Source organism: Pelecanus crispus, chromosome 2 (assembly GCF_030463565.1).
Source record: "Pelecanus crispus isolate bPelCri1 chromosome 2, bPelCri1.pri, whole genome shotgun sequence".
Classification (NCBI taxonomy): Eukaryota; Metazoa; Chordata; class Aves; order Pelecaniformes; family Pelecanidae; genus Pelecanus; species Pelecanus crispus.
This window is the reverse complement of record NC_134644.1, coordinates 29,449,011-29,476,428: the sequence shown is the minus strand read 5'-3', so window position 1 is coordinate 29,476,428 and position 27,418 is coordinate 29,449,011. Positions and strand designations below refer to the sequence as shown.

Genomic DNA, 27,418 nt, shown 5'->3' with positions numbered 1-27,418 from the left:
ATTGAGCTTTGGTCAGCAGAGCCAACAGAAGCTCTCCATGCCAGACCTACACTCAACTTCTAGACCCACTCAACATAATCCATCTCATGAATTGTTGCAGCTCCCTCACTTTTATACTGAGCAGTTCTTTGTATTACTTTGCCTCCAAATTCTGTCCAGAGATTTCAGGAAATGGGCAATTGTTTGGCATTTGCTCTGCCCTTACTCAGCTATTTCTGAAAATCTACTTTCAAAGTGTGGGTGGCACACTTCAGAGTAAGTCTCAACTACAGGTACATTTTAATTTACAGCAGAAATAGCTACATGCTTCTATTCTGTATTTTCAAGGCCACCAAAATTTAGCAATGTTTACACACTAGAAGGACATATAGAGCAATGTAGACAATGTAGATGGATGAACCCTTCAATATCAAACCAGATCTACCAACTACAGTTTCATTCTCACAAGTCACCGTGGTGCACAGATAAACTAAAAGATATGTCTCCTCCCCAGTCTGAATTAGCACAAGCCAAAACATGCCACTGTAAACTTTCAGGGTGACAACTGCTCTGTTCAGCACTTGGGAATTCTTAAGTACTTACATTTTACTAAAAATAAACGTGAATGTACTATTTAGAGGCAATATTAAACACTTTATCTCAATGCATCAAGTATACAAAACTGTTTAACTTTCTAAAAACGTCACTTAATTATATCAAGACTTTGCAATTCTTAGTGAAAGCTAACTTGGTCAACATGGAGGAAGGAGAAAAAAGAAGACTCTGCATACAGAGCAGAAATACAGATGGTGACTACTTTTTTTGGAAACTTAAAGATTTTTTTGCAGCCTTATAGAATGTTCTAACTTTACATGAGTCTGCTGATAATCAGCCATCTTTCGTACTAGCACTGGAGTAACCTTCTTCAATCTGAATTCATTGTGGGAAACAGCACATGTACTTAATTCAATGTGAAAAACCTGCTTTCACTCCACTTATGAAAAAGTTCTGATTTAAAAACCACATTTTCTGAAATGTATCAAGGTACTGTAGTAAGCACCTTAAACATAACAGTAAAACTACCTGAACTACAGTTGAAAACACACCGCACCAGATTAAACAACAAATTGCAATGGCTATGCAGATACATCTGCATATATACAGATTATATATATATACAGATATACATTATGTCAGTATTGTCTCCAATAATGTCAATCAATTTAGGGATCTACTTTCTTTGGATGATGCTTGGCTTTAACAGTTAGGTGGCTCTGGAGCTATCAAGCGATACCTCTGTAGACTTGACTCCTTTCTTCCACTATGCATCACACTTCATCCATCTATTCTCAGTGACCTCCAATACAATTCCAGGTGGCAACTTGTGTTCTCAGGAACAAAACAGTGACATCCTGCTCCCAATTTACGGGACTTCTAAAAATCCATGGGGTTTTTTTTGCCTTTTTTTTTTATGTTTCTCTTGTATACTTGCCTTTCCTCCCTTTTAAAGGACTCAATTTGAGATATCAAACCATCCAGGTATCTAGCTAGCATACAGATTTGCAAAAGCAAGCAACTTATTTTTAAGGAAAGATGCATCTGTGAAACATCATTGGCTTATAATACTCTTAAGTCAGCTTCTGGCATATGGTTGCTCTCAGACAGGTTGCCTATAGTTGTTTCTGCCCAAATGAGTGAGCTCACCAGTGACAGGCTTTGAACTCACCTAATAAGATGCTTTTAGGGACAGCAAAGTTCATAGCTTTATTTCTGCAGAGAGTCACCCCAATCAATCTACGTTCCAGCACATTTATTTCATTGCATTCTCCCTTGTTCTGTTGATGTCTTGCACACATTCTCATCTACTTTGAATTTGGAGATTGCAGCAAGTTTTGTAACAGGAAGGCACACCCCTTAATATCCAGCTTTTATATGCCAAGGTGGCTTGTCATTTTCCCCTGGTATGGGCACAAATGATGAAAAACTTACTTGCCATGTAGAACAGTGAGAATCAAGTCCCTGAGAACAATCAGTCCTAATGTGTTTCTCAGCTGAAACATACCATCTTTTTGCAGCTCTCCTGAAAGTTGATTTCTTAGTAAGGTAAGTCGAGTATAGACTTTCCCAGCTTTCTTTTTTTTAAAAAAAAAAAACAAACTAAAACAAAACCCCAAACAAAACCCAACAAAACCCCAAACCACCAAACTTAAATTTGGGGTAAAACCATCAGAGTTTAGGCAGTTACGTGAATAGAATTCTATTCTGCCTGATACAGAGAGTAGGGAATGTGAAGATAAGTGTTCTGTGAACTGACAGACCAAGCTGAACGGTGTGTACTCCAGTACTTTTCCTTCAAGGAATTTCTCAACTGTTTCCCACCATACAGTGTGAAAGTACTAATCAAATTATTCCAAACAAAGGACAAAAATAGTATCAATCAAAAAAACAAAAGAAAAGAATTAATACCAATCCAGTGTCACAATACTTCAATTTTGTTTGTGGAACAAGCTAAGCTACAGCTACTTGAGTTTTTGCAAATGTAGAACTAATCTACCAAGTCTTGTATACATAAATGATACTGTTATACCACTAAAAGAATACGTCGCTGAACCACCCAATTTTGACAGCAAAAATAACAGCAACTCAGCATGAAAATCTAAGACTTTTCCCATTTTTAATAAAGTTTTATGTAATGGTTACAACAAAGGAGAAGATTTGAAAAAGGCTGAAAAATATTTCTAAAAGTGAAACCAGTTTAGAATAACAACGCATAAGGGGTACAAAAAGACTTAGTGTTTTTAAAGCTTCAAGCAGGACACAGCTAAAATTTCTTTAAATAAAAAAAAAAAAGGCTTTTGCAGTTGGATAGCCTGTGTGTTTTCCTTTGTTATTCATTAATAACTGTTGTGATCATTGGCCTGCGTCAATTCAGCTTCAACCAAGTCCCTAAAACAGAGCTGCTAAACCAGATCAGCACAACCAAGGGTTATGAGGCTCAATCAGCCTCATGAGTCAGTTGTTAGCCACCAGCAGCCCAAAGCCAAGCGCTCCATTAGGCTTAGCTGAGGGTGGCTACTGTCCTGTGTGCTGGCTATGTGACTTTGGACAAGCACACCAGCTAGTCTGGGAAGTGCTGTTCCTTGCCAAGCCATTAAAGGAGAGATTTGTGGGGAGAAGGGCTGGGACTGAAGGAAGATAAGGGAAGAGGGCTAAGGCTAGTGAGCAGTAAAGCCATAGGAGAGCAGGCTGTACAGGGGTTTGCTCATAATGGAACAATGAGTTCTTTTGAAAGGTGCTTTTCCTTTCAGATGCGTTATGTATTGCATATTATTGCAGCTTGCACTTATCTGACTCAGAAAATGCATGATTTTCATACCTAGCTAGAAGCGGTCAAGTCACACTAGTTTAGCAGATGATGATGCACTTAGACAGCATAACTATCCAATTTGAAATTTCAACTTTTTAATCTACAAATGAATATTAATTTAGAAAGACTGTAAAATTATTTTTATCTAATTAGCTTACACCAGAAGGCAAAAAAAAAAGTACCAAAATCCATATTTTTTTCTTGTCATGCAGAAATGTACTATTTAGTTCCTAAAATAACTTTTTTATTGGAAGAATATATTGCATTCTTGCTTTCATCACTATTATCTGCAATAATTAAATTCTTTGCCTCCCTAAAAAATGATGAGCAAAACATGCCCAAAAGTTTTGGATAGAATAGGCTCTATTTTGTTGCTATTTTTCTCAAGTATGGGCACCACTCTGTGTCATAACTTTGGATTTTTAAAATAAAAATATAACACTCAACTTTGATTACATCATACAGATTTTTGAAGAGTCAGTAAGGCATCTGACAAAAATAAATGTGGAGAGGAAATGAAGGTATTTTCTAGAACTATTTATAGTAATCCAGTCATGCTGAACTGATTGTATTTCCTCCTATATTGAAAATGCACAGACAGCTGCATACAAAATAGATGTCATCAACTTTCAACTTACATCCAATGCAAAATATAACAAGTAAACATACTCGTAAGTAGACTAACATTGCTTTCAGTTTACACAGGGAAAGAAAACTTCACTGTGGCCAAATCTTGAAACCAACCATTTGTGTAGATGATCATCTACCTCTGTGAAATACATTCACATATAAGAACTCCTGAAGATTAGGCTCATTTTCTTATGAACTAAATTTTCACATTGGTACAGTATTTTAATGAAAGCACTTAGACACAAGTAAATTGTTGGCAACATGAAGTTGTTTATTTTTTTAATTAAAAGAAGCTGTAAAGTGTAATCACAACCTAAAGTTTCCCCCAAGTGTCTGGAAACTTGCCAACTGGCCAAACTTACAGAAACTGGTTTCTGTAAGATATAAGTCTTACGAACAACAGAAGCTGAATTCTGAACAGGGATAGCTAATGCTTTGCATCATGTCTTTGCTAAGTTATGCTTTTTCAATCTGTCTACTTCTTCACTTTAAAATTTGTTAGCTTTGGGGTCAAAAGGGCACTCTAATTTACATGGACAAACGAACCTACTGGACAGGCCACCTGAAATCAGTTAGTTCAAAGGTAAATTAAAGACATATTTGGTCCCTCTCACATTTCCTCTCATGTACTAAGGCATTCACAGAGGTTTTAGTTGCAGGGGTTGCATCATACACAATGTTTAACGTCCTGAAATTCCCCTTTGTCAAGAGGGCATGATCACGGAAGATACTAAAACACCTGAAGTGAAGAAGAATACCAGGATACAAGAATTAAATGGTGTTACGAGACTGGACCAGATATTCAACCTTTCTCAGCCTTTTGCTACTCTGCCTACCTGTTATTTGGCTGTTTGAGGATCTCCACTGGAAGATCTCACAGGAACAACGCAAGAACCACAGAGCTCTGCTTTACTTGATTAACTCCACATTTAGCTTTGAATCTTTTCAACTTTAATATTATAATGAATTTATCTCCAGTGCACACACTTATTTTAATAGAGGCTATTCCTTCAATTCACTATTCAGAAAATAATTCATTGGCAATAGAAAAGCATATACATATGGCTTGCTAGGAGTATCTTGTTCAGAAGCAGGTGGTGCATATGCAGCAAAGTTTTAGCAGTGTTCCGTAAGTATCGACTCCATAGTCTATTATTTCCTTTACACTGTGTAAGCAGGGGAAAAAAGGCAACCACTGACCCTCCCACACTAACATAGGGACAGAACTTAAGGGGGAAAAAAGGTAACCAGACACTCAGTTTACAATAAACTAAATATAACAAAGCCTCCCCCATCCACAATGCTGTTTATTCGAACTGTGTTTATTTGATCTATCTACATCAAAGTTTACATAAAGATCTAAAACATCCAAACACTTCCACCATGACTATAGCATGGATTACGCTCACTGGCAAAGAGAACCTCAACAGTTTTACCAACAAAAATAACTGTACATAAATCCACCTTGGGAAATTAGGAAGGCCATAGACACGACCCCAAACAAACACATCCCTAAGGTTTCAAAGGAATCTACAAACTGTTCTGAGCTTCTTCACATCTCTTAGAAGAGTCCACTGTGCTTCACTTCTGGGTGTATAGTAATATGTACAAATAAGATGTTGCTATTTAAGAAGAAACATTACTTTGTATTAGTTAGTACCCCAATAGAACATCAGGAGCATAAGAATACAGGCAGCTCTTCCTTTGGATATCTTTTTGTCCATCAAGTGTACAAGTCGAGACTCTCCTGTCTTTCTCTCAGAAATAAATCAGAAGCTAGGAATATCTAAAAGTAGACAGGATTTTAACAACTGGCAATAGTAAATGCACTTCAGGATATTTCTGCCTCTGCTTGACTAGCAGTTCAGCATGTTTCTAAAGCAGTGAGGGTCACATTACTTATCCTGATTACCTGCACATGGTACTTCACAACTAGGTTTCATACACATCATTCAATTTATAATTCAGACTATGAGTTCTCAGATGTGTTGCTGTTTTGGAGGGAAGAAAGAAGGACAAGGACCATGTCACATTATGTTCTGACCTTCACATGATTTCTGGAGGCAGTTGATATGGCATTTATCTATTTAGTTATCTTAAAGAATACACTCAAAATCCTGACCTCTCAGAAGCGGTCTGCTTTTTTCATTTCAACACCAGCTCTGTTCTTTTGGGTGGTTTGACAATAATAAAAGCATCCCAGGCATATTTGTAGAGTAAAACTAAAAGCAAGAGTCAAACAGCATCCCCATAGTATACCAGCTACCATCTTCTGCTTGCAGCATATCAACATAGAACATGGTTCAATCCTCTCAAATGGGGCAGAATACACTGGACTCCTGATACACTACATAATAGACTGGTCCTTAACACTCCAGGGATCACATTGGAGCACTTAATGCTACTTTAAGTCACACAGACAGACAACAAAATTAATTGTTGGTTGCTCTCCAGTTGGCAAAGGTAATGGAGGGTATACATGAGGAAACGCATTAGTAGTAGAATGGAAGGAGAAGTTTTAAAGCAAGAGCCTCTGAGAGCGTGTTCATTTGCACCCCATGTTAAGCCTGATCTCCAGAGTCAAGATCAAAAGTGCCTAGACATGTTCTCACCAGAAATGTCTTAACTTCATAATTCATTCTCTGCACACAAAGTTCATTGACTTTAGGTACAGAATGTAAGCAAACAGATGGCTTATGCTGCCAGGAATGTGCTGAAGACTTAAAGAAATATAAACCCAGAGGATTCAGAAGTTTCACTGGACCCAAGAGAGAAGGTAGAAAAAAGACAGAAGGGAAGTAGTAGACAAGACCACTTACACGTATCACACCTTCTGAAATAAGAACACAAAAGAGCAACACAGACATCCTTAGCTTTCTATCTGATTCATCAAATAGAGGTTAGAAAAGAAAGCATTTCTTGCTCAAGAGTAGCTGTTAAGCAGGTCAGTGTGTAAGACATGCAGCTGAAAGATACCTGCTGACATTAAGCAGGCATGAGCCTGCTTAACCAGAAAAAGATATCACGAGAATATTGAGGAGGAAGGGGGTCTTTAAAAAAGAAAAAAAAAAAAAAAAAAGCTTTGCCTTTTTGTTTTATAACAGAAGACTGCAAAAAACCCCAAACACTGCAAGATAAAATAGCTTGGGGCATAAGGATGAAGAGTGGACCAACACCATTGCACATTGGCCCTGAGCAACTTTAAACCAACTTCTCCAGCAGTAGTGTGTGCTTCAGGTTTAAAAAAGCAATATGCAAAACATTTTATAATCTGAGTTCTCAATTAGTTCTTATAATCAAACCTGGAATCAGAATCTGCCGGACAGCTTTTACTATTATTTTACATAGAAAAAGATCCCATTTCTTTTACCAGCCAACGTTGTCAGCCCCAGCCCCCCGGGGGGACCAGGGGCCCGTGCCCGCCGGATCGCTAAGCTGGCAGAAGGAGCACGCACAAACAAAACACACCCTCTTCCGCCAAACAGCTGCGCCTGCAACACACCTCCCAGCAACAAAGTAGGGCTTTTTTTAATCAACTTTTGACAGACAATAAATGCATTTGCAGCTGTGACAAGTTCAATATCACCCAAAAGCATGATCCTCAATTATTTTTCTTAGAGTTCCCTCCCTTCTGTCTTCTAATAGTTTCTAAATACTCCTAAAAAGGTAACTTAGTCTAACAGCAAAGACTCGCAAGTATAGAATTTGACTGCTGGTTAATGCTATTTAAAATGAAAAGCATATTACAACAAGCCACGACTCATTATCTTCACACAGTACACATATTTTGCTATCAACAAGATTAGAAAGGGTATGATGCCTGGAAAGGCATACTCGAAACAATAATCTAAAAAAGCAGCTGTCTCAGAAGCCACAAAATGCATTAGGGATCTAAATTCATTAGCTGTTGCTTCTGCACATGAACACAAATGTCCTGGATTTGATCGGGAAGCAGCTTAACTCCCGCCTCCCCCACAGCATGCTCCAGGCATAGCGTGCACCTTTTCTCTGGAAATTAAAATGGGAAACCAGAGCAGATTCCGCTTTTCCCCTTACCTTCTAACTGGCCCACTCAAGAATCATTGGACCTGAGATCTGAGTCCCATAATCTGAAGGTACTCAAGCTCCTGCTTCCCACAGGGAGCCCTCCCAGTCAGCTACACTTAATCTGCTTGAGGCACCTTTCTCCCCTTCCTTTTGAATCTGGACCTGGTTCACCCAAAAAGGAAAGGTTGCCTGTGACAGAGGTAAAACAAATGAGAAAGAGCCTGAGCCTGATGCCTAAGAGTTGGCAACACACTCTTGTCTCTTCATGCTGTTTTTTAGAGGTTTGGGGTTTTTTTTTTAACCTTTACACATTTCGGTTTAAGAAAAAAAAGCGCAAACCTGCAATACACACAGGCTAGGGAGTAGAAACCAGTATTCCAGTCTCCTTACTCCCAGGTCACTGCAGTTCAATGATTAATGCAGTATCACAGAAGCTCCTACATCTTGCTTTATTGAAGTAAAACCACTGTGCAGCCAATATAAACAGTGGAGGTCCTCCCAACTGGACTATTTTAGACTTCGATGCTAGAAGATGTGCATCTGACTGCGCTAAGCCTATGCAGAACTAGATTTGAGGTCTCCCGCTTCTCGGATGAATGCTTGAATAAGCACAAGTACACACCAAACATATTTCAAGAAGAACATGCTGTAACTTCAGCTTTTGGTTTTAAATCAAGTGGAGATGTGCTTGATGTACTGCGCCTTGATTCAGACACTTCAGCTCCAGAGCATACCAAGAATTCAAGCTTACTGCTGGTCTCTGCTTTTGCCAGTTGGTCATTTTAGGCAAATATGCTCAAAACACATTTTGTAAACTGAATTTCAGAGATGTTTAATTCTAATTCTTGATTCACTCTTTCCTATTTTTTTTAAAGCACAATGCACAAGTTGGAGATTACTACTGGTTCTTTCCTGTGTCTCACCTCCGGTTCACTCAGTGGTAAAGTAGGAGTACATTTTCATAAGAGTTGGTATATCCAACTGAAGTTTATATACAACTGGAGTCAGTATATTAAATTTTGTTTAAATCTAAGGAAAGCTCTGTGCTTCTCTTTGTAACAGTGTTGACATAACTTGTGGGTTAGTAAAAGAAAACAGTTCTAGCAAAAAAAAATCTCCCCCCTAATTCTCTCTCCTAATGAAGGGTGCATTGGTATGCGTATTTAATATCCATGTTTTAAAGATAATATTGGCTGCTTTCTGCTACAATAGCTTTGCTAATGTTGTTGTAAATCAAATCTTCCCTAGTCATAGCCTTCCCCTTCTGCAAGACCTAAGGATTAAATCATTCAGAAGAAATTATGTAGGCAAGTTCCCGTTGAAAAAAGAAAATGGCAAAGAAATGGACACAAAGTCCCATTCCCTCCCTCTCAAAAAACTGAAGTTTCATACAAACTGAACGAAGGATAAAAATTAATCTTGTAGGTTTTAAGTTGTTCCTCTCCCTTATTCACCCTGGAACAGGAAACCTATAAGCTTCAACTCCTGAACAACTGCAGTATATTGCTGGTCTAGACAGGCCTCAGTGGAGAGAGATTTAGAATGATACGGTCTGACAGCAAAACCCTTTTTTGTTGTTGTTGTTCCAGGAAAGGTCTGGGACTTTGGATCATTTTAAGGAAGCTTGTCCATTTTAACTGAAAAAAAAGGAGTATATTGTACATGTTTAACGGCAGTCACATGCTCAAAGACCTCGTCGTTAATCAGGGTGTAACTGAAAGAGGGAAAAAAAAAAAAAACCCACAAAAAATCCCACCAAAACAAATGAACCTCACCGTTGACAACTTAATACTACCAGTTGTGAGAGCTCTCTCTGTGGTTTGTACTTGCATTCTTATAGACAAAATACAAAATCCATATTCCCCTAACTTCACCTAGACACCCTGACAAAAACAAGAAGGAAATGAAGAGACTGTATGCATCTGCTGAGTGTATTTGAAGTCCCACATTTATCTCAGCTGCTGGGAGGGGTAAAGACAAAGAAACACTCACACTGTATCAATACTCCTAAGTTAAACTCACTTAAGTTTTTGAATGATTTTCTGTCTATTATTGGTTTTAAGCCATACACAGTTTTTGTAGCAAATAACCATGCGTAAACTGAGGAAACAATACACACAATTAAGACTGTGATGACATTCTGTGATGCACATGGTTAACTGTAGTAACAACAAAGTGCGTGCCAATTGTTAAACAAACTGCATAAATGAAGCAGCCCACTACTTCTAGGAGGTCTTTGCGTTCCTCTATTTTTTACTATCACGTAGAAGGACATCCCCATGACAATGGAAATAGCACTAGAATAATTTACTAAGAGATAGAAAAAGCACAAAGTGAAGTGCTCATGGTCACAAAAAATGATTAGTGTATCATTTCCCCAGCAAGCCACAGTCAATGTGTGAGCAAATGCTTATTTTTGACTGAAGGAAGAAAGAATAATTTCAGAACTGACTCCATGCAGCCCTCATTTGTGGGAGAAAAGCAGCATGAAAAAGCTGAAAATCATTCAGCTGTGTGAGCAGAGATCAGAAAGCACATTACATTTTTGGCAACCACCAAAGATGTGTTATGGCAGAGTGGATGAAATAGCACTGAAGTGCAAAACAATTGACTGGATAAATCACCTATATCCTTTAATTTCTTTGTCCCTTACTGAAAGGTACTTAACCTAGTATATCAAGAAAGAGCAGCTAAAGGAAAAACACCTTTATGCAGAAGGTGACAAGCCATCTTTCATTTTATAAAGAAAAGCCTTACACTTATGTTACTATTTCACATTAGGGCCTATGACACAACTGACTTGAAACACTTGTGAAACACAGAACATAACCTTATTGAGTTTCTTTATACTACCTAATTAAAAATAAATGAGACAATGTATCTTTGGCAAAGTAATTTTTCTTCTTCCACTGAAAAAATGCACAAAACATTTATTTGCCAGAGATGGGGGGGTGGGGGGGTGGTGTAAAAATCAGTTCAACATAACATTTCCTTCAGAGAAAATTAACATTGAGTAACATCTGTAGAAGTCGGAATGACTCCAACAAGACAGGCAGTGATTGCATGGGCTAATGACTAGGGCTCTCTTTGCAAAGAATGATCTTCTAACTATGCTGTACACTGCTGAAAGAGAGGCTTCAATCTGAATGTATCACTTGCCAGAATAGCAACTTGCACTCCTGCAACACATTTTCCACCTTGTTTTCAGTTAGCCCTAGCTGTAAGTTCACCTTATATAGGAAAATCAGGCTTGGGCTAAAAATATTATCATATCTTGAACTATTTTCTTTGCATCATAAAGCAAAGAAGCTTTTAATTCTAAAGAGATTTAATGACCAGCATATTCTGGGAAACAAAGTTTGCAACCAGCACCTGAAAATCCCTACTTTTACACTACATTTTGCTATTTTTACTCTGCTTTACAATAAGCAATCAGTATTTTCCTTTCTCACATTCCAACTGCAGATTGCTTTAAGAATGCTATAAGGGCCAATAGACTAAGGCACTCACTACCAGAGAGTAAACTACTATGCATGGGAGTAAAATTGTCAGAACCCAGGTGTCAAAAGCGATCACCCTACTATAAGCAAAAGTTAAAGAATACTATGTCGATTATGTAAATACATCATTGCACAACAGTCACGTCCCAGAAATGCCTTCATCTTTTCCGAGGATAAATTTCTAGCAAAAACAGGATTTTCTTACTTCAGCATATTCTACTTCCATCACTATTTGCAAGAGTTAAAATCAGTAGGACCAAACCTCTCAGGAGCAGTTTGGAGACCTGGACATGTAGAAAGTGACTATTATACATCAAGTCAGAAGGCAGTTAATATGAAAAACAGGAACGCAACTCCAACCAATATTTTCTTAGAGGGCTGGCAGCAAACTGTCAGATGCATGTGTGACCTCAAAACAACCTTTTGCCAGATGCCTCTTTAACCTCTTACAATTACATCAACTTCTAAAAAGACTGGTACATTTTACCATTTTCATCCTTTGGTTATGCAAATTAAGAAGATGTGCTTAAAAGACAGATTCAAAATGTTTGGTTCTGTGCATTTTTGTCTGTCTTAAAGCCCCAAAATAAAGCTCTCTAATACAGCAGCACGCACATCTTTTTTCTCCCCAGAATTAAAACTGAAGTTAAACAAGAAGTCTTTTTTTTTTTCCCCTCCTCCCTTGAGTCAGTGTTCAAAAACAGGTAAATTTTTGAGATAGCTGTGAGTTAAGGGGCCAAGACAATATTCAGCCAAAGCAATCAATAAATCACTTTTAATACTATGTACCTTTTTTAAGTAAATAACTTTTTTTGTCATAAAAAGTATGTTACACATCTTATGTTGCAATCAACAGAAGTCAACACAATGATTCGTATTATTCAGATTCAAAAATGGCCTGTATGCTAACATTTAAAGAATGCAAATTTAAAAATAATTAAATGCACTGCATGAAAGCATTGTGAACGTGTTTCAGGGGCTCAAGCCTTAGAAAGCAAAAAAAGAGAGAAATGTTACGGAATGAAAAGTAAGTAGGTCATGTACACTAAAGTGTTAAAAATACTAACATCTGATTTGTGACTGAGAACTATTTTTAAAATCTAGAGGTGTACAAGTAAATGAAGAACTGCACAGTCCTTTGTCAACAAAAACATGCTTTGATGAGGCATTAAAAATAAATATTCCCTGTGCTGTACAGAATCCAAGAAAAAGAAAATTCCTTTAAGAAATATACCTCCTTATACAGCAAAACAATGAATTTCAGTTGTTCTGTAACCCAGTTCCTTTAATCTGCATAAGAGATGCTGACTGAGTTCACTCAACCAAATCACTACTGGCTTTCAGAATACAATCAACACATGCTTTTCAACAGTATTAATATAGCATGAAGCTTGTGCTCCTAATTATTCATGTTTTTGCATTCTGTTTTTTCCCCCTGCTGTAAAATATGCAAATTTACTTCTTTGTGTTATTTAGGTCCCACATGGGCCTCAACAGATCTGTTTGGAAGGAATTACAAGCCAACATCTAGATACATGCTGTCAACATTTCAAGCTTCATTATTTTTATTAGGTTGGAATGCCATTATAGATTTGATATTAGGCTTTAAAAAGCTTTTTATAAATCCGTTGAAAACCTACAGTCTAATAAAATGGTGTACTGATAATTACTACTACTCCACTTTGTGTGTATGCATGAAAGGGAGAGAGAAAAGCCCTACAACTCTTGAATACAAGAGAAATCCCCATCTAGTGGTACTGCTGAAAAACGCAGTTTGTTTTTGTGCAAAATTAGTACCCAAGAGGATTAGTTTGACTTCATTACTGAATGAAGGGTAGCCATTACCTCCTTATGCAACTCAGGATCGGTAACAGGAGAGGACTGCTTCTTCTGAATTCCTCCTCCTCCCTTTTCAGTCAACTCTGACTGTAAAATTCAATGCCCAAATGAGCTACTAACGATTTTTACGTATAAAACCCATAAAGCAGCACTTCAAGAAACAGGTCACTTAGTACAATAACTTCTTGGTGTGCATCAAAAGGGTTCACTTACAGCAGCACAGGCTGACACATATCTTCTTTAGATAAAAATATTAAAAGATTTCCCCAAATCTCAGATTACTAGAAAGTTAGCATTAAATATTTTTAAACTTAAACAACATAATGAAATAGTAGCTTGGTTATTCAAAAACAACAAGGTTGGAAATAACTACACAAGCACTTACTGTTATATAAAAAATAGGTAATATAAGCCCATTGATGCAGAAAGTTAAAGGATATTGAGACATTGCTTTTTTTCCAACTGGCACAAAGCCTTGTGCATTTCTTCAATGTAATAGTATATTTTAAAACACTGCAGCAGCCCAGCCTTCCTTACTAGCACCACTAAAAGCTCCTTAAATATTAATGAAAAAACAATGTAGAGATTCACAGGAATCTATTACGCATTACTACTGACTCCTAGAAAACAAACACCAGCAGCAACGCTAAGATTTTACAAATCTCTTGATGCATTTAATCTTTGAGGTGTGTACGCAGAGGGGAGAAACCAAAAAACTATTTGAATTGCAGTAATAAACCGGTATGGGGGTAGCCCTTTGATTTTGGAAGATCAGTACATTAAATTTCCCTTTCGTAACAGACTCACTCCTGAAGATTTTAAAATTGTACATTTCTCTCAGAAGCAAACATTTAAGGTGTTCTTCAGAATATATGTAGAGATCTGTATTACTAAGATCAATGTGGAAACAATAAATATGCAATTTATCCAATTCTTCCTTCCACAATAAGAAGTACCCCAAAAACTACCTGCATGCAGAATAAATTCTGGCAAAACAGAAACGGGGAGTTGAAGGGGAACAAGTATATGTAAAATTGGTCTTCAGAAAAACAGTCAAGATTTCCAGAACTAAAGACTGACCTGTGTTGATCATTTTACTTTTTTACATCTTCGGTACAGAAGACTTCCTGATTTGTTAAGGATGTTCTTTTACAATATAACTGCAGTTAACAAAGGAAAACATTCAGCTGGCTGTAAATCATACTTTTCACAGTCTCACAGCTGAGTGAGGATGCTCCTGCCTACAGATGAGGATTATCCCATATGAAGGAATTATAATACTGAATTAACTCAGTAATATATATAATGAATATATCAGAGGAAGGTTCAAGTACCTCATTTAATATAAAGCCAAAGTTCAAATCCCTTGCAGATATTAGCTTAAAATGCTAAGTCAGACCTGCCCACCAAGATTTTGAGATAAGAAATTCTGATGGATGATAGCAGATATTATCAAACTCATTGTGTACTCTTTCTGCATCCCATTATGTTCCTGACTTTGTCACGGCATGTAGTAGTGATGAATTCTACAATACCTTGCTTCTCACAAAAAAATTCCTGAACTTTCCACCTTTCATCTAATACCGCTTCTCCTCTACTTTCTTAGTAAGAAGGAAATATTTGCCTTATACTGCATTTCATCTCACAGGATGAAAAACAGTAGTTCCCACCTCCTTTTCTGCGAGGTTTTAGATGTTGGTGCAAGCCCGACCACATTTGTTCTGTAGAGCTCCTTCTCTTCAGACATCAACATTGAAACAGAAGGTACATGTTGGTTAATTTGACAGATGCAAGACTCACTTAAATACCACAAGTCCTTCTCATTGGGAAGAGGTTTCAAAACACTTAATTTCTTACATCTATGACTATTTATGTTCTCTTGAGAGGAAACGTAACAGCCAAAAATCATGCTTGCTCCAATAGTGAGAAGCATAACAAATAGGCGTTAATCCAAAATTTGCTTACTAGTTCTAGAGGGTCTGCAAGGATCTAGGAAAGCACAGGAACAAAAAGGAAGGTTTACAGAGCAGGGGTGTATCTTCATTATAAAATTCCTACCAACCCTTCTTACCATAGCCACAGCCTCCGTGCATCTGTGACAGTCACTCCACTCTGACAAGAATCCCATGCCTGTCCATTTTTCCTTGCGTACTTACTCTTTGAAAAACTCTACAGCAAAATTGCTGAATCTCAGAAAACAACCTTCAGGTGACAGTTAAGTGCTCCATCAATACTGCCTAACACCTGTTAGAGATCTGCACCTGAGGCTGAGAGCAGAGCTCTGAAATAATAGCCATTGGTCAGTATTGAAAATCCTTGTTAATTTACACCTAAAAAAATGAAACAGGAAACTGTCCTAAGTTCAAGGAAGAAACAGAAGTTAAAAACATTTACAAATCAGGTTTATCATAACCAGCAACTGAGCTGCTTCTCCAAGCCATTTACTCCATTCCAATTTACAACATAAAAAAGATCCCTGAGAGAAAACAAAACAAAAACCAACAACTCCTAAATCCATGAAACAGACTGGTCTTTAAAACACACATTAAAAGTAAACAAAGCAGACCTGAACTGAGGCATGGTCAAAGGCTCGGATCGCGAGCTCCTCGGGGAACCATGCTGCCTCCAGACACTAGTGAGAGACAACACAACCATCCTGGCTGTTCGGCCCCAAGTGCACCACCAGGCTCAGCAGCCCCTTCCCCAGCCCCAGGGGCTTGGCTGTCCATGCCCACGGCCAGCACTGACACACTGCAGCCTGAGCATGCCCATCAAGGTCCAGGCAAAGAGCTGTAGGACAAGCTTCATCTCAGGTTCACCGCCCTTGCCCAAGCCACCCTGCAGGGACGCCTGTGCCTGCCCATGCACCGTGATGACCCCAACCCTCTGACCTGACTTCCCAGCTTGGCCTCAGATCTGCCTCATCCCTGTGGACTTCTCTGGCAATTGCTGGACTCTCAGCTGACCCTCAGTCACCATCACCAGACCTGTTGTCCTTGCTAGGGTAGCGTGGGACCGCACCCCTCGTCGGTGAGGTCTCTGCCCAAGCCCCTGCCCTCTTGGCACCCTCACCCGGGTGTTGGCTCACCTGCCCGGTGGAGCCACCAGCACTTGCTGCTCCCTCACACTGGCTTACTTCAAATTTTTTCTGGAAAAGTCACCAAGACCCTGCACATCAGCATCTTAAACTAAACCTGAAAACAAAATTAACATTTAGCAGTATTTTTTAAAGAGCACATACAGAACAATATTATGTGATAAGTGTTTTGTTTTGTTTTTGTAAACGATGAGAGTGATGGGACACTGGAACGGGCTGCCCAGAGAAGTTGTGTTCAAAGTCAGGTTGGACAGGGCATTGAACAACATGATATAGTGGAAGATGCCCCTGCCCATGGCAGGCAGGTTGGACTAGATAATCTTTAAAGGTCCCTTCCAACCCAAACCATTCTATGATTCTATGATATTTCAGTTGTTTTCAAGCAAAAAACACTCACCACCCACCCCAGTGGAACCATCAGCACCATGTGGATGTTTGCAGAGTTTCTGACCTTCTTGCGAAACCCATGTGGGAAGCAGCATTGCTGTCTCAGTTTTTCAATTCCTGATCTTAAACTGAGATTAGGACTACCAGTCTCATGCATCTTTGAGATCTGATGTGAGATGTTTAGCTGTGTGCCAAACCAAAATGCTAGCACTAACCTGTCGCCTTCTCTTTGGCTAGCAACAGTAGCTATGGATGGTAGCCTGGAACTTATTTTATATTACAAAAGCCATAATACATGAGAAATTCCTTAAGAACTACTACTCTTCAAGATCCCCAAGCTAACTGAAAACTTACTTGTTTTATGAATTCTGGCATTCAGAATGTTGACTTTAAAAACAAGTTGTGATGATCAGGCAAACCCCTGAAACATTTTTCGTATTTCTGCAATTGATTCACTCTCCAAACCCATCGCATGTCTTGTATTTCATAAGCCTCTTTTCCCTCTTCAGAATAATAGTTCTGCTTGTTACAGAACAAGCACCACTTTTACAGCTTCATGAACAGATGAGATAACCAGTATATGAAAAATAAGTGAACTGGCAGTTAGACATAAAAATGCTTTAGTCCCTGGTGGAAAATGACATTTTATATTTATTTTGTAGAGAGTGAATAACGGATTTTTTTTTCTTGACTCCCACACATGCAGCATTTGCCCCAAAAGCTAAAATAAAGAATTTCTTTCACTGCTATGCTGCAAAGTTGTTTTTGTTGCTTCTGGTGTTTTTATGAGTCATCTTGCTAGTCAAAGAATAGGTGTTCAGATATTGAAATTCCAAACGCATTGATATTCTACAAGCAAAGGTAGATCTAAAATACAGCAATATATAACAGGCCTTGGCGGAGTTATGAAAAAAAAAATAGAAAACAAAACAAAAAAAAGGATCCTCAAGATTTGACAGGGTGATAGCTCTGGTGGATCTTTCTCAATGAAGTGTGGAACCTTCTTCCCTCTTTTTCAAATATGAGATGATACAGAAAGAGATTAAAATAATTAAATATTATTAGGAAAATCACAAGTATGTGCATTTAATTGTGATGCTCAGTACTCTCACTACATTACCGAATAGATTTCTTTCATACTTTAATAGACATGGCATTTGATTCTTTCTTGGTAAGTCTCATTCAGACTTCCAGTAAGAATTCTGGCTGCCCTTACGAGTGGTGCATGGTGTGAACAATCTTGCAAGGGATTTCTGACAGACAAGGCCTCCTGACCACAACAGTGGAAATCAAGAGCAAGCATTCCCTGAGGATGTATTTTTCCTCTTCTTTCTCCAGGAAAGAAAAGCAAAGCACTTCCTCCCATGTCCACAGAATATCAGCGAACTAGGCTTTTTGTTCTTAATATGCTTTGAATGAAAGACTGGGTTTAGGAACCAACTTAAAACAAGAAATTAAATTCTCACTCCCTTCAAGAGTGTTCACTGCCTACAGCAGTATTCACATTAATGGTCCTATAATCCTGTTGAGATTTGTTAAAGACATTTAGTGCTGGAATTCTAGAATATTTTACACCTAAGTTTAAAAAAGCTTCAGAACCTCCCATCTGATTAATAAAAAAGTAACTAGCAGAATAGCTAGGTGGTGTGGTTTGGGTTTGGGTTTTTTTTGGACTGCCATTATTCCTAGACAAACAAAACTTCTAGATCAGTATCTGCTCAAGTGCTGACCTATAAATCTGCAACTACATCCATCTAGCAAGACAGTGATATGCTCCACTGACAAGGCTGACGGCAATTCTTTTGCCCAGTATAAGTTAGTTAAGATGAAATTACAGTGCTTTTTTTGTTGCAGTTTGCTCAATTAACTTCTGACTGAGCAAAAAATAATAATAAATAGAAAAAAAATGAGATTCAAGCAAAATTGATAGTTCTTAAGTTTATATTTAACAGATTAATTTAACATGGATTTATATGAACAAAGTTTAAATAGTCACTGACAGCACTTGAGGAAAAGGGAACGAAGCTAAATTAAATGCAGAATCAGGACCAGCAGTTGTGGGACATAAGCAACGTTTGGGTGCAGAACTCTCTGCCTATTACAGAATTTGAAACTCTAAATAATCTCCAGACCTTTCTGGGATGATGATGTGTCTCCTTTGACCCTTCCACAATGCAAGTGCTGGAGTGATTTGATGCAGCCATCAAAACCAGTGCAGATGAACAAAATCTAGTGGAAGGCAGCCATTAAACATGACAAAACAGAGTCACAGATGTGAAACCAGATTTGTTTTAATGGATAACTATTACAAAGAATGCAAAGTTCTCCTCAGAAAGAGTTCCAATAGTCTCTCATATTGTTAGATTTTTACAATCTAGAGGCTTTCGTGACTTGAAAATGCTCAAGAAGTAACACTTAAATAGAGAAACACTGTAAGATTCCTGATAAGAACAAGTCAGTAAATCAGAGCAGCAGAAGCTGAATATTGATGATGACAGACTTACAATGAGGAAAACACAAATTTTCAAAAGAGGAAAAAGAAAAGGATCGATTACAGCATGACAGCAATAAATTATCTTCTGCACACTTGAGCCATCCTACAAGACTGTGAAAGAGCTTGACTAAAGCTGCAAATTTAGCCAGTTCACAGGTGAGTACACTTCAGATTAGTTTTTAAAGAACAAAAAGAGTTCAAAAACCTTAAACTGCTTAATTTTCATCAAACTGAGCAAGAGTCAGATTCTGAGACACAACATCTACATTTGCCATGTGACTAGAAATACACAAATGCTCTTGGCTTCTAATATAAAAAGACTTTGGAGCCAACACTAAAAGGAAGGAACCTGAAAAAAAGACCTCTAACAACTGCAATAAGATACTCTCTTCCCACAACTCTAATCATAAAGCTAGAAGCCTCAACTTTGAGCTTTCTTGTTTTCTAAGTACATAACTTCTCCTTGCTCACAGTATGAGAGAAAAACCAGAAACTACATTTTCAATGCTCTTGAATAGGAGTTTGTACCTATGTAAATAAAACTTCAGCTATCTAATCCAAATGATGAGACTTAGGAATATAAACTCCTTCAAGAAGAGTAAGAATTCTAAACAATTTTTATCATGCCTTCTCTTACCATTTCATTTGGTCTAAGCATCTCAAAGAATTTTTTGCATCTCAAAGATGGTAAGAATCACTTTATACAGAAGCACCACTTACCCACAATAACAAATCCATCTGCTTCTCTCTCTGGCACTGTAACCTTCTTTGAATCTTGACTTTTTCGGAAGAAGCTGAACATAGCCTCTTTTTTTTTTTCTTTTAAGTAGTTATCTAAAATGAAGACAAAACATGCTAAGTAAACATAAGATAATAGAATTTACCATAAGAAGTTCACACCATGCCAAAGGCCACATACATGATATTACATCTTAATCTTTATCACCAGATTTGAAATATCAGGCATTTGTATGTCAGACAGATTACATTGTTGATGTAGCAGTTGACTCCAATAGGCAAAAAGAGAGTGAAGTATAAAAGGCTTTTCTATAGAGTTATGGAGTGGAACCATTAAAAAAAAAAACAAAACTTCGACCTTTCTAAAGGAAACTGAAAGATGGAAACTCCCTTCAGCATTTATCCAGCACGTTCCCATATTCTTCTGCTACTTCGAATTGCTGTTACACAAACTTTCTCATCAGAGTTAGTTCTAAAGCATCTAAACTTTGAATGCCAAAATATGATCCTATAGAAAATGCAGCTTTATAATGGAGGAATACTTGAATGAAGCAAATTTCCCTACAGCTTTTCAGTCTTAAGTGTCTGTGCATCAATTAAAAAGACCAACCCATCCACCCCTACAATATTAGCATAGTACCTACTTTCATTTTTCCAGTTTGCAATCTGAGACATCTTAACACTTGAGTGTATTTGATTAAGTTACCACTGATTCCCTTAAGAGAAACTGCAACAAAATAATTATGTTGCAAATTTTTCATAACAATAATTCATTGAAAGATCTTCCAAAGCAGCTAAGAACTCTGAGTTCACAACAGCTAGAACACAACAAGGAAGCCAGTGGGATAAAAACATTAGCTGCTAAAGATCACGCTCAGTATCTCTTCTCTCTCAAGACTGGCAGATTACATAGAAGAAATTCTGAATAGCTTAGAAAGGACAACTTCATATTAAAAACCCCACGAGCGTTAGCCAAAAGATAGGCAGCTGGGCCAGCTTTTACAAAATTAAGTCCTGTGAACCACCCCGTAAACCTGGATACATCATGAAACATTCTTCTAAGCAAATTCTCTAATTATTTCGAACTTTAAGATGTAGGCTCAAGAAGTTTCTCTTCTTCCAAGAAAAGTTATAAGAAAAGCTTTAGAAGGAAGTGTCACTCTTGTGACGAACAGCCAACAGAACTATACAAAGCACGTATTCACAGGTTCAGTTTATGGAGAGGACTACCAATGTACCACCACCCACTTTCTATTTTCTACCTAACTGGCACCACTGAACGCAGCAACTGGGAGTCTCCCCAGCCTCCTCCCGCAACAGCAGCTGCGTCTGTAGCGCTGGGACACTGAGAAAAGGAAGGAGGCACCGCAGCAGCCGTCACCCCTTGAAAGTGCGCTCACCTCCAGCCCCGCGGGCTGAGGTCGGATCACTGGACAACCCCAACCTCTGGAGCAGCCTGTTGTGGGCTGGCTGAAACATGCTGTGTGCCAAACACCAAGAGGAAGGTTTAACGAAAGGTACGTGAAGCTCTTCTCCACTAAAATACCAGTATAAAATTGGGAAAAGTGGAGTAATGTCATTTCAAGCTTGAAGTAGAGTTTGAGGAGCACAATCCTGATTTACTTTGCAGACACCAACATTTAAAGGAGAAGGGACTGACAAACCAATAGCAATGTCTAATACACACCTCCAACAGAGGAAAGAAGTCCAGTCTAAAGAAAAGAGGCGTACACTGTCAAGTTTCCATAACACTATTTGACACTAAATTTAACAAAGAAGACTCTTTAGAAGATGGGAAAGAGAGAAGAGTGCTACCATACAGTGTTTGGATTTAAAAAAAAAAAAAAAGATAAAAATCCTGGATTAATTAGTTGCCAGAATTCCTCACTTCCCACCCAAATATTCATGGTACCATAAGCAAGACTTTTTTTGCCCTAGGCAGTAACCTGTAGCAATTAGCTGCACAATCAGTACTGACGATTCACCAGATATAAACTGCCTTACCCTCTGATGTTACAAGTGATAGCAAACACTTCCATACTCCAGATCACAGAAAGTCGATATGAAGTGCAAGCATATAAATAGAACATGGCAAAAGCACCAATGATTCAAACTGTGGCCCGATACCCGAGACTTAAAGACTGAATATCCCTCAGGCTGGCCAGCTACTGCTTGCTTATGCTGACGCAGTGCAATTTCTAGCAACCAAATAAACTACACTGATGTGCAGGAGAACAGAACAAGCCATCCATTCCCAGGTATGCAGTAATTAAAAAAAAATGTTACTTATATGCACTTTATTCCTTTTTGCTTGTTTTCCTACCTTACCACCTTACCACGTGAAATACTGATATTTCCAGTTCTGTGGAGATTACACAGTAGAAACTCCTAATTATCTCATTTATTCCTTACCTTCCCCCACACCCAGGCTCAACACATGGCGCCAGCAGCATATTCCTTTTTCAGCCCTCAGGGAATAAGTCTTCTCCTGCTACCAATTAGGGTTGTCAGTCCCATAGCTCAAGTGGTAAAAACCTGTGCTGTAATGCTCAAGAGTCAGGTTTCTGCTCCGATGATGTATGAAGGAGACGCAGTTGTGGAACAGTTTAAAATGCAATTTAACCTTCATCCTAAGTGTGCAACAACAAGAAGCAAAATCAACTTGATGTGTAAAATCTTACAGATAGCTTTGGTAAAGGCTCAGATTCCAGTCAGCCACTTCAGGTGCCAGACCTGCAGTTGCTCCAATCACATTTTTTTTTCCTCTTTGTGATCTGCATTATTGTACAGTTTTCAGTTCTATCACATAGTGTTTCCCTTCCCTTCTTTCTTGTGCAAAGAAAAGCATCTTAATCAGTATATACGTGGCACAAAAGAGTTGTATAGGAAACCGAAACCATGCATTTATCATCTTTTAAATACTGCATATCTAACATACCTAAACTTCACTGTTTAAAGGACAACAGACGTTTCAATTCAGACTAAATTAACAATCACTACGATTTGATCTAGCCAAATTAATGTTACAAGCACTTTTACGTACTAGATTTTTTCTTTTGTTGATAGAAGGCAGCCCAAGTATCCCAATTTTTTTTAAAGCCCACAAAATTCATCTTATCTACATACATGAGGGTTGATCTTTACTTTGCAGTTTTCAGTTTCTGAAGTAGCTTTAACTTAATTCCATTGCCAGCAGTAGTCCTCAGCCAGAAAACAAAACAAAAAAAACCCCACACATCCTTTTGCTTGAAGCAGAAAAACAAACAAAGCTAACAAAAGTACCCCGTAAACTCAGGCTTCAAGTTCTTACGCTGTTAAAACCACTGGTCCAGCAGTAAGAAAACATCATATGTTGTATTTTGTGACTGTGAATGCTGGGGAGGTGGTAAGGAATCCACATATTAAAAATACTAACGTGCTTAGTGAGGCTGTTTCCTTCTCTGGGTGTTCACCACTTAGAAACAAAACTTGTGCTTGTAGATCTCAGGTCTGCGTAACTGATGTGGAGGAAGGAGCTTGCCAACTACTACTTGCAGTATTTCAGTACCTTTGCTGAACACAATATTAAGTTTAAACTAAATAGCAAAGAACGACTAACAAAATAGAAGGGGGGCACAGAAACAAAGAATAGAGCTGTATGCAGTATGGCATAGGTAAAGGAAAAGCTGTATGCTGGGACATTTATGATATTTGCTCTCTTAAGAATTTTATCAACTGTGCTTCTTCAAAAGTAAATGTAAATCTCTCCAGCAACAGGAAAAGCAACCACTAAATTTCATGAATTACATGTTAAAAACAGAACAAAGCCCCTGTCCAACAAAGAAACACAGAGCTGAATGGAAACACTCGTGCTCTTGAAGATAAGAACACAGTTTAAGCACTTGCAGAATCAGGCTGGAGTTTTACTACTTGTAGATAAGATGAGGTTTCAGTTAACGAAAGCTGAGAACAACCAGTTTCTGTGCAAGATTCATTTCAGAATAAAAATTAAATTTGAAGTTTGTGGATGTGGATGCATGGTCACACAGGCTAGAGGAAAAAAAAGCACTTAGTTGTGTTTTTTTTTTGTAAAGCTGTCAGCACAAAATCACAGAAAATACACCCACCATTCAGAGATAGTACCATGTTCCTGCAGTAATTTCTCCTATATAGCACAGCACTTTTCCCTTCCAGATGGGATTAATTTTATTTCTATAGGAGACTTGAAATTGAATTCACTGCCTAAAGATAAAAATCTCCCTTGGTAGGAATATGCAATTCCCTTCTCCTCATGTTTCCCCCTCACCAAAAAGTGAACACAATTTTTCCTTTCTCCAATCTCAATCGCTGATAGTTAAGAATAATGCTTTTGGCACCGCTTCAGTCATTAGCAAGTAATAAACTGTGAACTATAGCAGTTCTCTGTGAGGCTGCAAAAAATATTTTGTCTTTCTGTGAGGCTCGGAGAACATACGTGGGATTGGACAAAGATGAGTTACAGAGCTGCACAAAGGGGTTAATTTATTCCTCCTGCATTTTGTCAGTCTCCTTTGACAAGAAGTATGGGTGACCTTTGAGCCAAACCAATACATTAAATCCAATAAAATTTTTCTATACAATGAAGATCCTAGCACATTTAGCATTACTTTTCAGCTTCTTCCTGCATGTTCACAAGTGACAGGAGGGGAAAGGTAATTTAATATTAAAAACAACAAAGATGCAGACTAATATAAAGAGAGGATGCCCAGGAATGCAGCAAAGCAGAATTGCAGTGGCACTGCCGGTAATTACGTAAATGATGAAATGAGGTCAGAACAAGATACAAAACTGACCTTACAGAAAGAACGAAGAATAATTTCACATCTAGCAGGTTCAGCTATATAATCTATGGAAGGAGAAAACAGAGAGCATCAGAGCAATTCTCTCTTCCATATTAGCATCTGCTGTGATTCACCACTAAAGTAGCAATCAGAAAAAGAGCAAGATGTTTACAGCCCTGTACAACCCTGCTTATGACATGAAAACAACCAATTTAAGAGACAAGAATGTGCATGTCAAAAAGATTTCTCTGCGACACCAAAAGAACAGTTTAAAACCTTTTGGCCTAGTGTAAGTTTCTATGCAAAGAAGAAAAAAAAAATACAACATATCATTTCTTTTATCTAGCATTAACATTAGTCATATTCCTTTACTTTGCACTTCTTGAAAACAGAAGAAAAGAAAGTAAGCGTCAAGAGAAACACAAATACAAAAAAGGGATATACATATAACAAAACACTAACAAAGACTTTTTTACTTCCATAAAATGTGAATATTTATTTTTAAGGTTTTCATATAATTTAAGGGAAGCAGAAATATCAAGAACTATGCAACCCAAATTACCATAGTATAAAAACACTTGAAGATGCTGAATCATAAAAAAATCAACCACAATCAAGTCAGACAATAAAAGCATGGGTGACAAAGGCAGAGCCAGGAGTGAAGTAACAGTTCTCAAACCAATGTCAACATTCAAAACCCTGAAGAAGATAGAAAATGCTAAAATAGAAAGCTAGGTGTTTATTAGATACAATACACAATAGATTGAAACCTACTTCTTTCCCTGCAAACTGTTCTCTTTTGACTGCAAACCTTCAACAGCTGCTAAGCATGATACAGACATGTATTTGTAAGAACTTCTACAACATGTTTTTCTAACAGCTGACCCTTCAAACATGGCAGACAAATAGCCCTAGAAGGGCACCTTTGCAGCAGCCTGCTCCTGCATCTTGCTCCAACTGTTACATTTATGAGATCTCGCCTTTAAAATCTCTGAAGATATGCTAAGGAGATAAGGATATTCTTTTGCAAATACGCTACTGAAAAGGTGAATGGCATAGTGACACTGAGGAGATGACAACCAGCTACACCCCATTGAAGACAAAACCCCACAGCACTCCCCTTCCCGGCCACATGCTGGTTCTGCACAGTTTCTGGCGGTAGCTTGCTTCCTGGGTAAGCTGGTTCAGCTCTCGAGCCATCACAACGCTAACCCAGCCAACTAACAAAACCCACTTTGTGCTGGCTAGCAAGCTGAACTAATCTGCGGCTGGTTAGAAGAGACAGCCAGCATGTAGGCGGTGTTGGGATCGCCCTTTTAAGCCAGAGCAGAGTTAGATTTTCTCAAGTATTTCCTGAAACACCAGTCCTGGAAACAGAAAGGAAATTACAGAGCCACAGAACAGCTGAGGTTGGAAGGGACCTCCGGAGGTCATCTTGTCCAACCCCCTGCTTAAGCAGGGCCCCCTAGAGCTGGTTGCCGCAGACCGTGTCCAGACAGCTTCTCCAAGGATGGAGGGAGACTCCACAACCTCCCTGGGCAACCTGTGCCAGTGCTCAGTCACTCACAGGCAAAAAAGTGTTCCCTGATGTTCAGATGGAACCTACTGTGTTTCAGTTTGTGCTCACTGCCTCTGGTCCTGTCACTGGACACCACTGAAAAGAGCCTGGCTCCGTCCTCTTTGCGCCCTCCTTTCAGGTACTTATATGCATTAATAAGAGCCCCCTGAGTGTTCTCTTCTCTAGGCTAAACAGTCCCAGCTCTCTGAGCCTTTCCTCATATATAAGATGCTGCAGTCCCTTAACCGTCATTGTGGCCCTTCACTGGACTCTCTCCGGTATGTCCACATCTCTCATGTACCCCCAATTTGGACCCAGTGCTCCAGGTGTGGCCTCACCAGTGCCAAGTAGAGATGGAAGGATCACCTCCCTCGACCCACTGGCAACACTGTGTCTAATGCAGCCCAGGATACCATTAGCCACTTTTGCTGCAAGGGCAATTGGGAGGAACCTCTCCATGCAAAGGACAGCTGAGGAAAAACAGAAAAAGATGAGATGCACGGTCAGAGTGCCACATACAGATGCTAGCTCTGTCTTACATCCATCAGTCGCTCTAACCCTGGGGACTGAGCGTAAGCTCGTTAATAGTGAAATGAAATGAAATTAATAAAAATAGAACAGAATAGTTCAGTTAGAAGGGACCTACGATCATCCAGTCCAACTGCCTGACCACTTCGGGGACGACCAAAAGTTAAAGCATGTTATTAAGGGCAATTTTCAAGCTCTGACAGGCCTGGGGCATCGACCACCTCTCTATGAGGCCTGTTCCAGTGTTTGACGACCCTCTCGCTAAAGAAATCCTTCCTAATGTCAAGTCTGAACCTCCCCTGGCACAGCTTTAAACCATTACCAGGCATCCTGTCACTGGATACGGAAGAGATCAGCACCATTTCCCCTCATCAGGAAGTTGCAGAGAGCAATGAGGGCACCCCTCAGCCTCCTTTTCTCCAAACTAGAGAAACCCAAAGTCCTTTGCCGGGCTG

The 27,418-nt window shown here is 38.7% G+C and overlaps 2 protein-coding genes across 2 annotated transcripts in view; both read right to left on the bottom strand.

Annotated features, from left to right (window-relative positions):
* The window catches only part of UMAD1 (UBAP1-MVB12-associated (UMA) domain containing 1), a 74,430-nt gene extending 54,261 nt beyond the window's left edge, over nt 1-20,169 (bottom strand). Inside the window, exon 1 of the mRNA XM_075705829.1 lies at nt 20,061-20,169. Within this exon, the coding sequence (XP_075561944.1) occupies nt 20,061-20,142 (82 nt within the window). The 5' untranslated portion in view covers nt 20,143-20,169. The remainder of the gene's footprint in view (nt 1-20,060) is intronic.
* The window catches only part of C1GALT1 (core 1 synthase, glycoprotein-N-acetylgalactosamine 3-beta-galactosyltransferase 1), a 260,990-nt gene that overhangs the window by 92,174 nt on the left and 141,398 nt on the right, over nt 1-27,418 (bottom strand). The gene's annotated exons all lie outside the window — the stretch shown is intronic.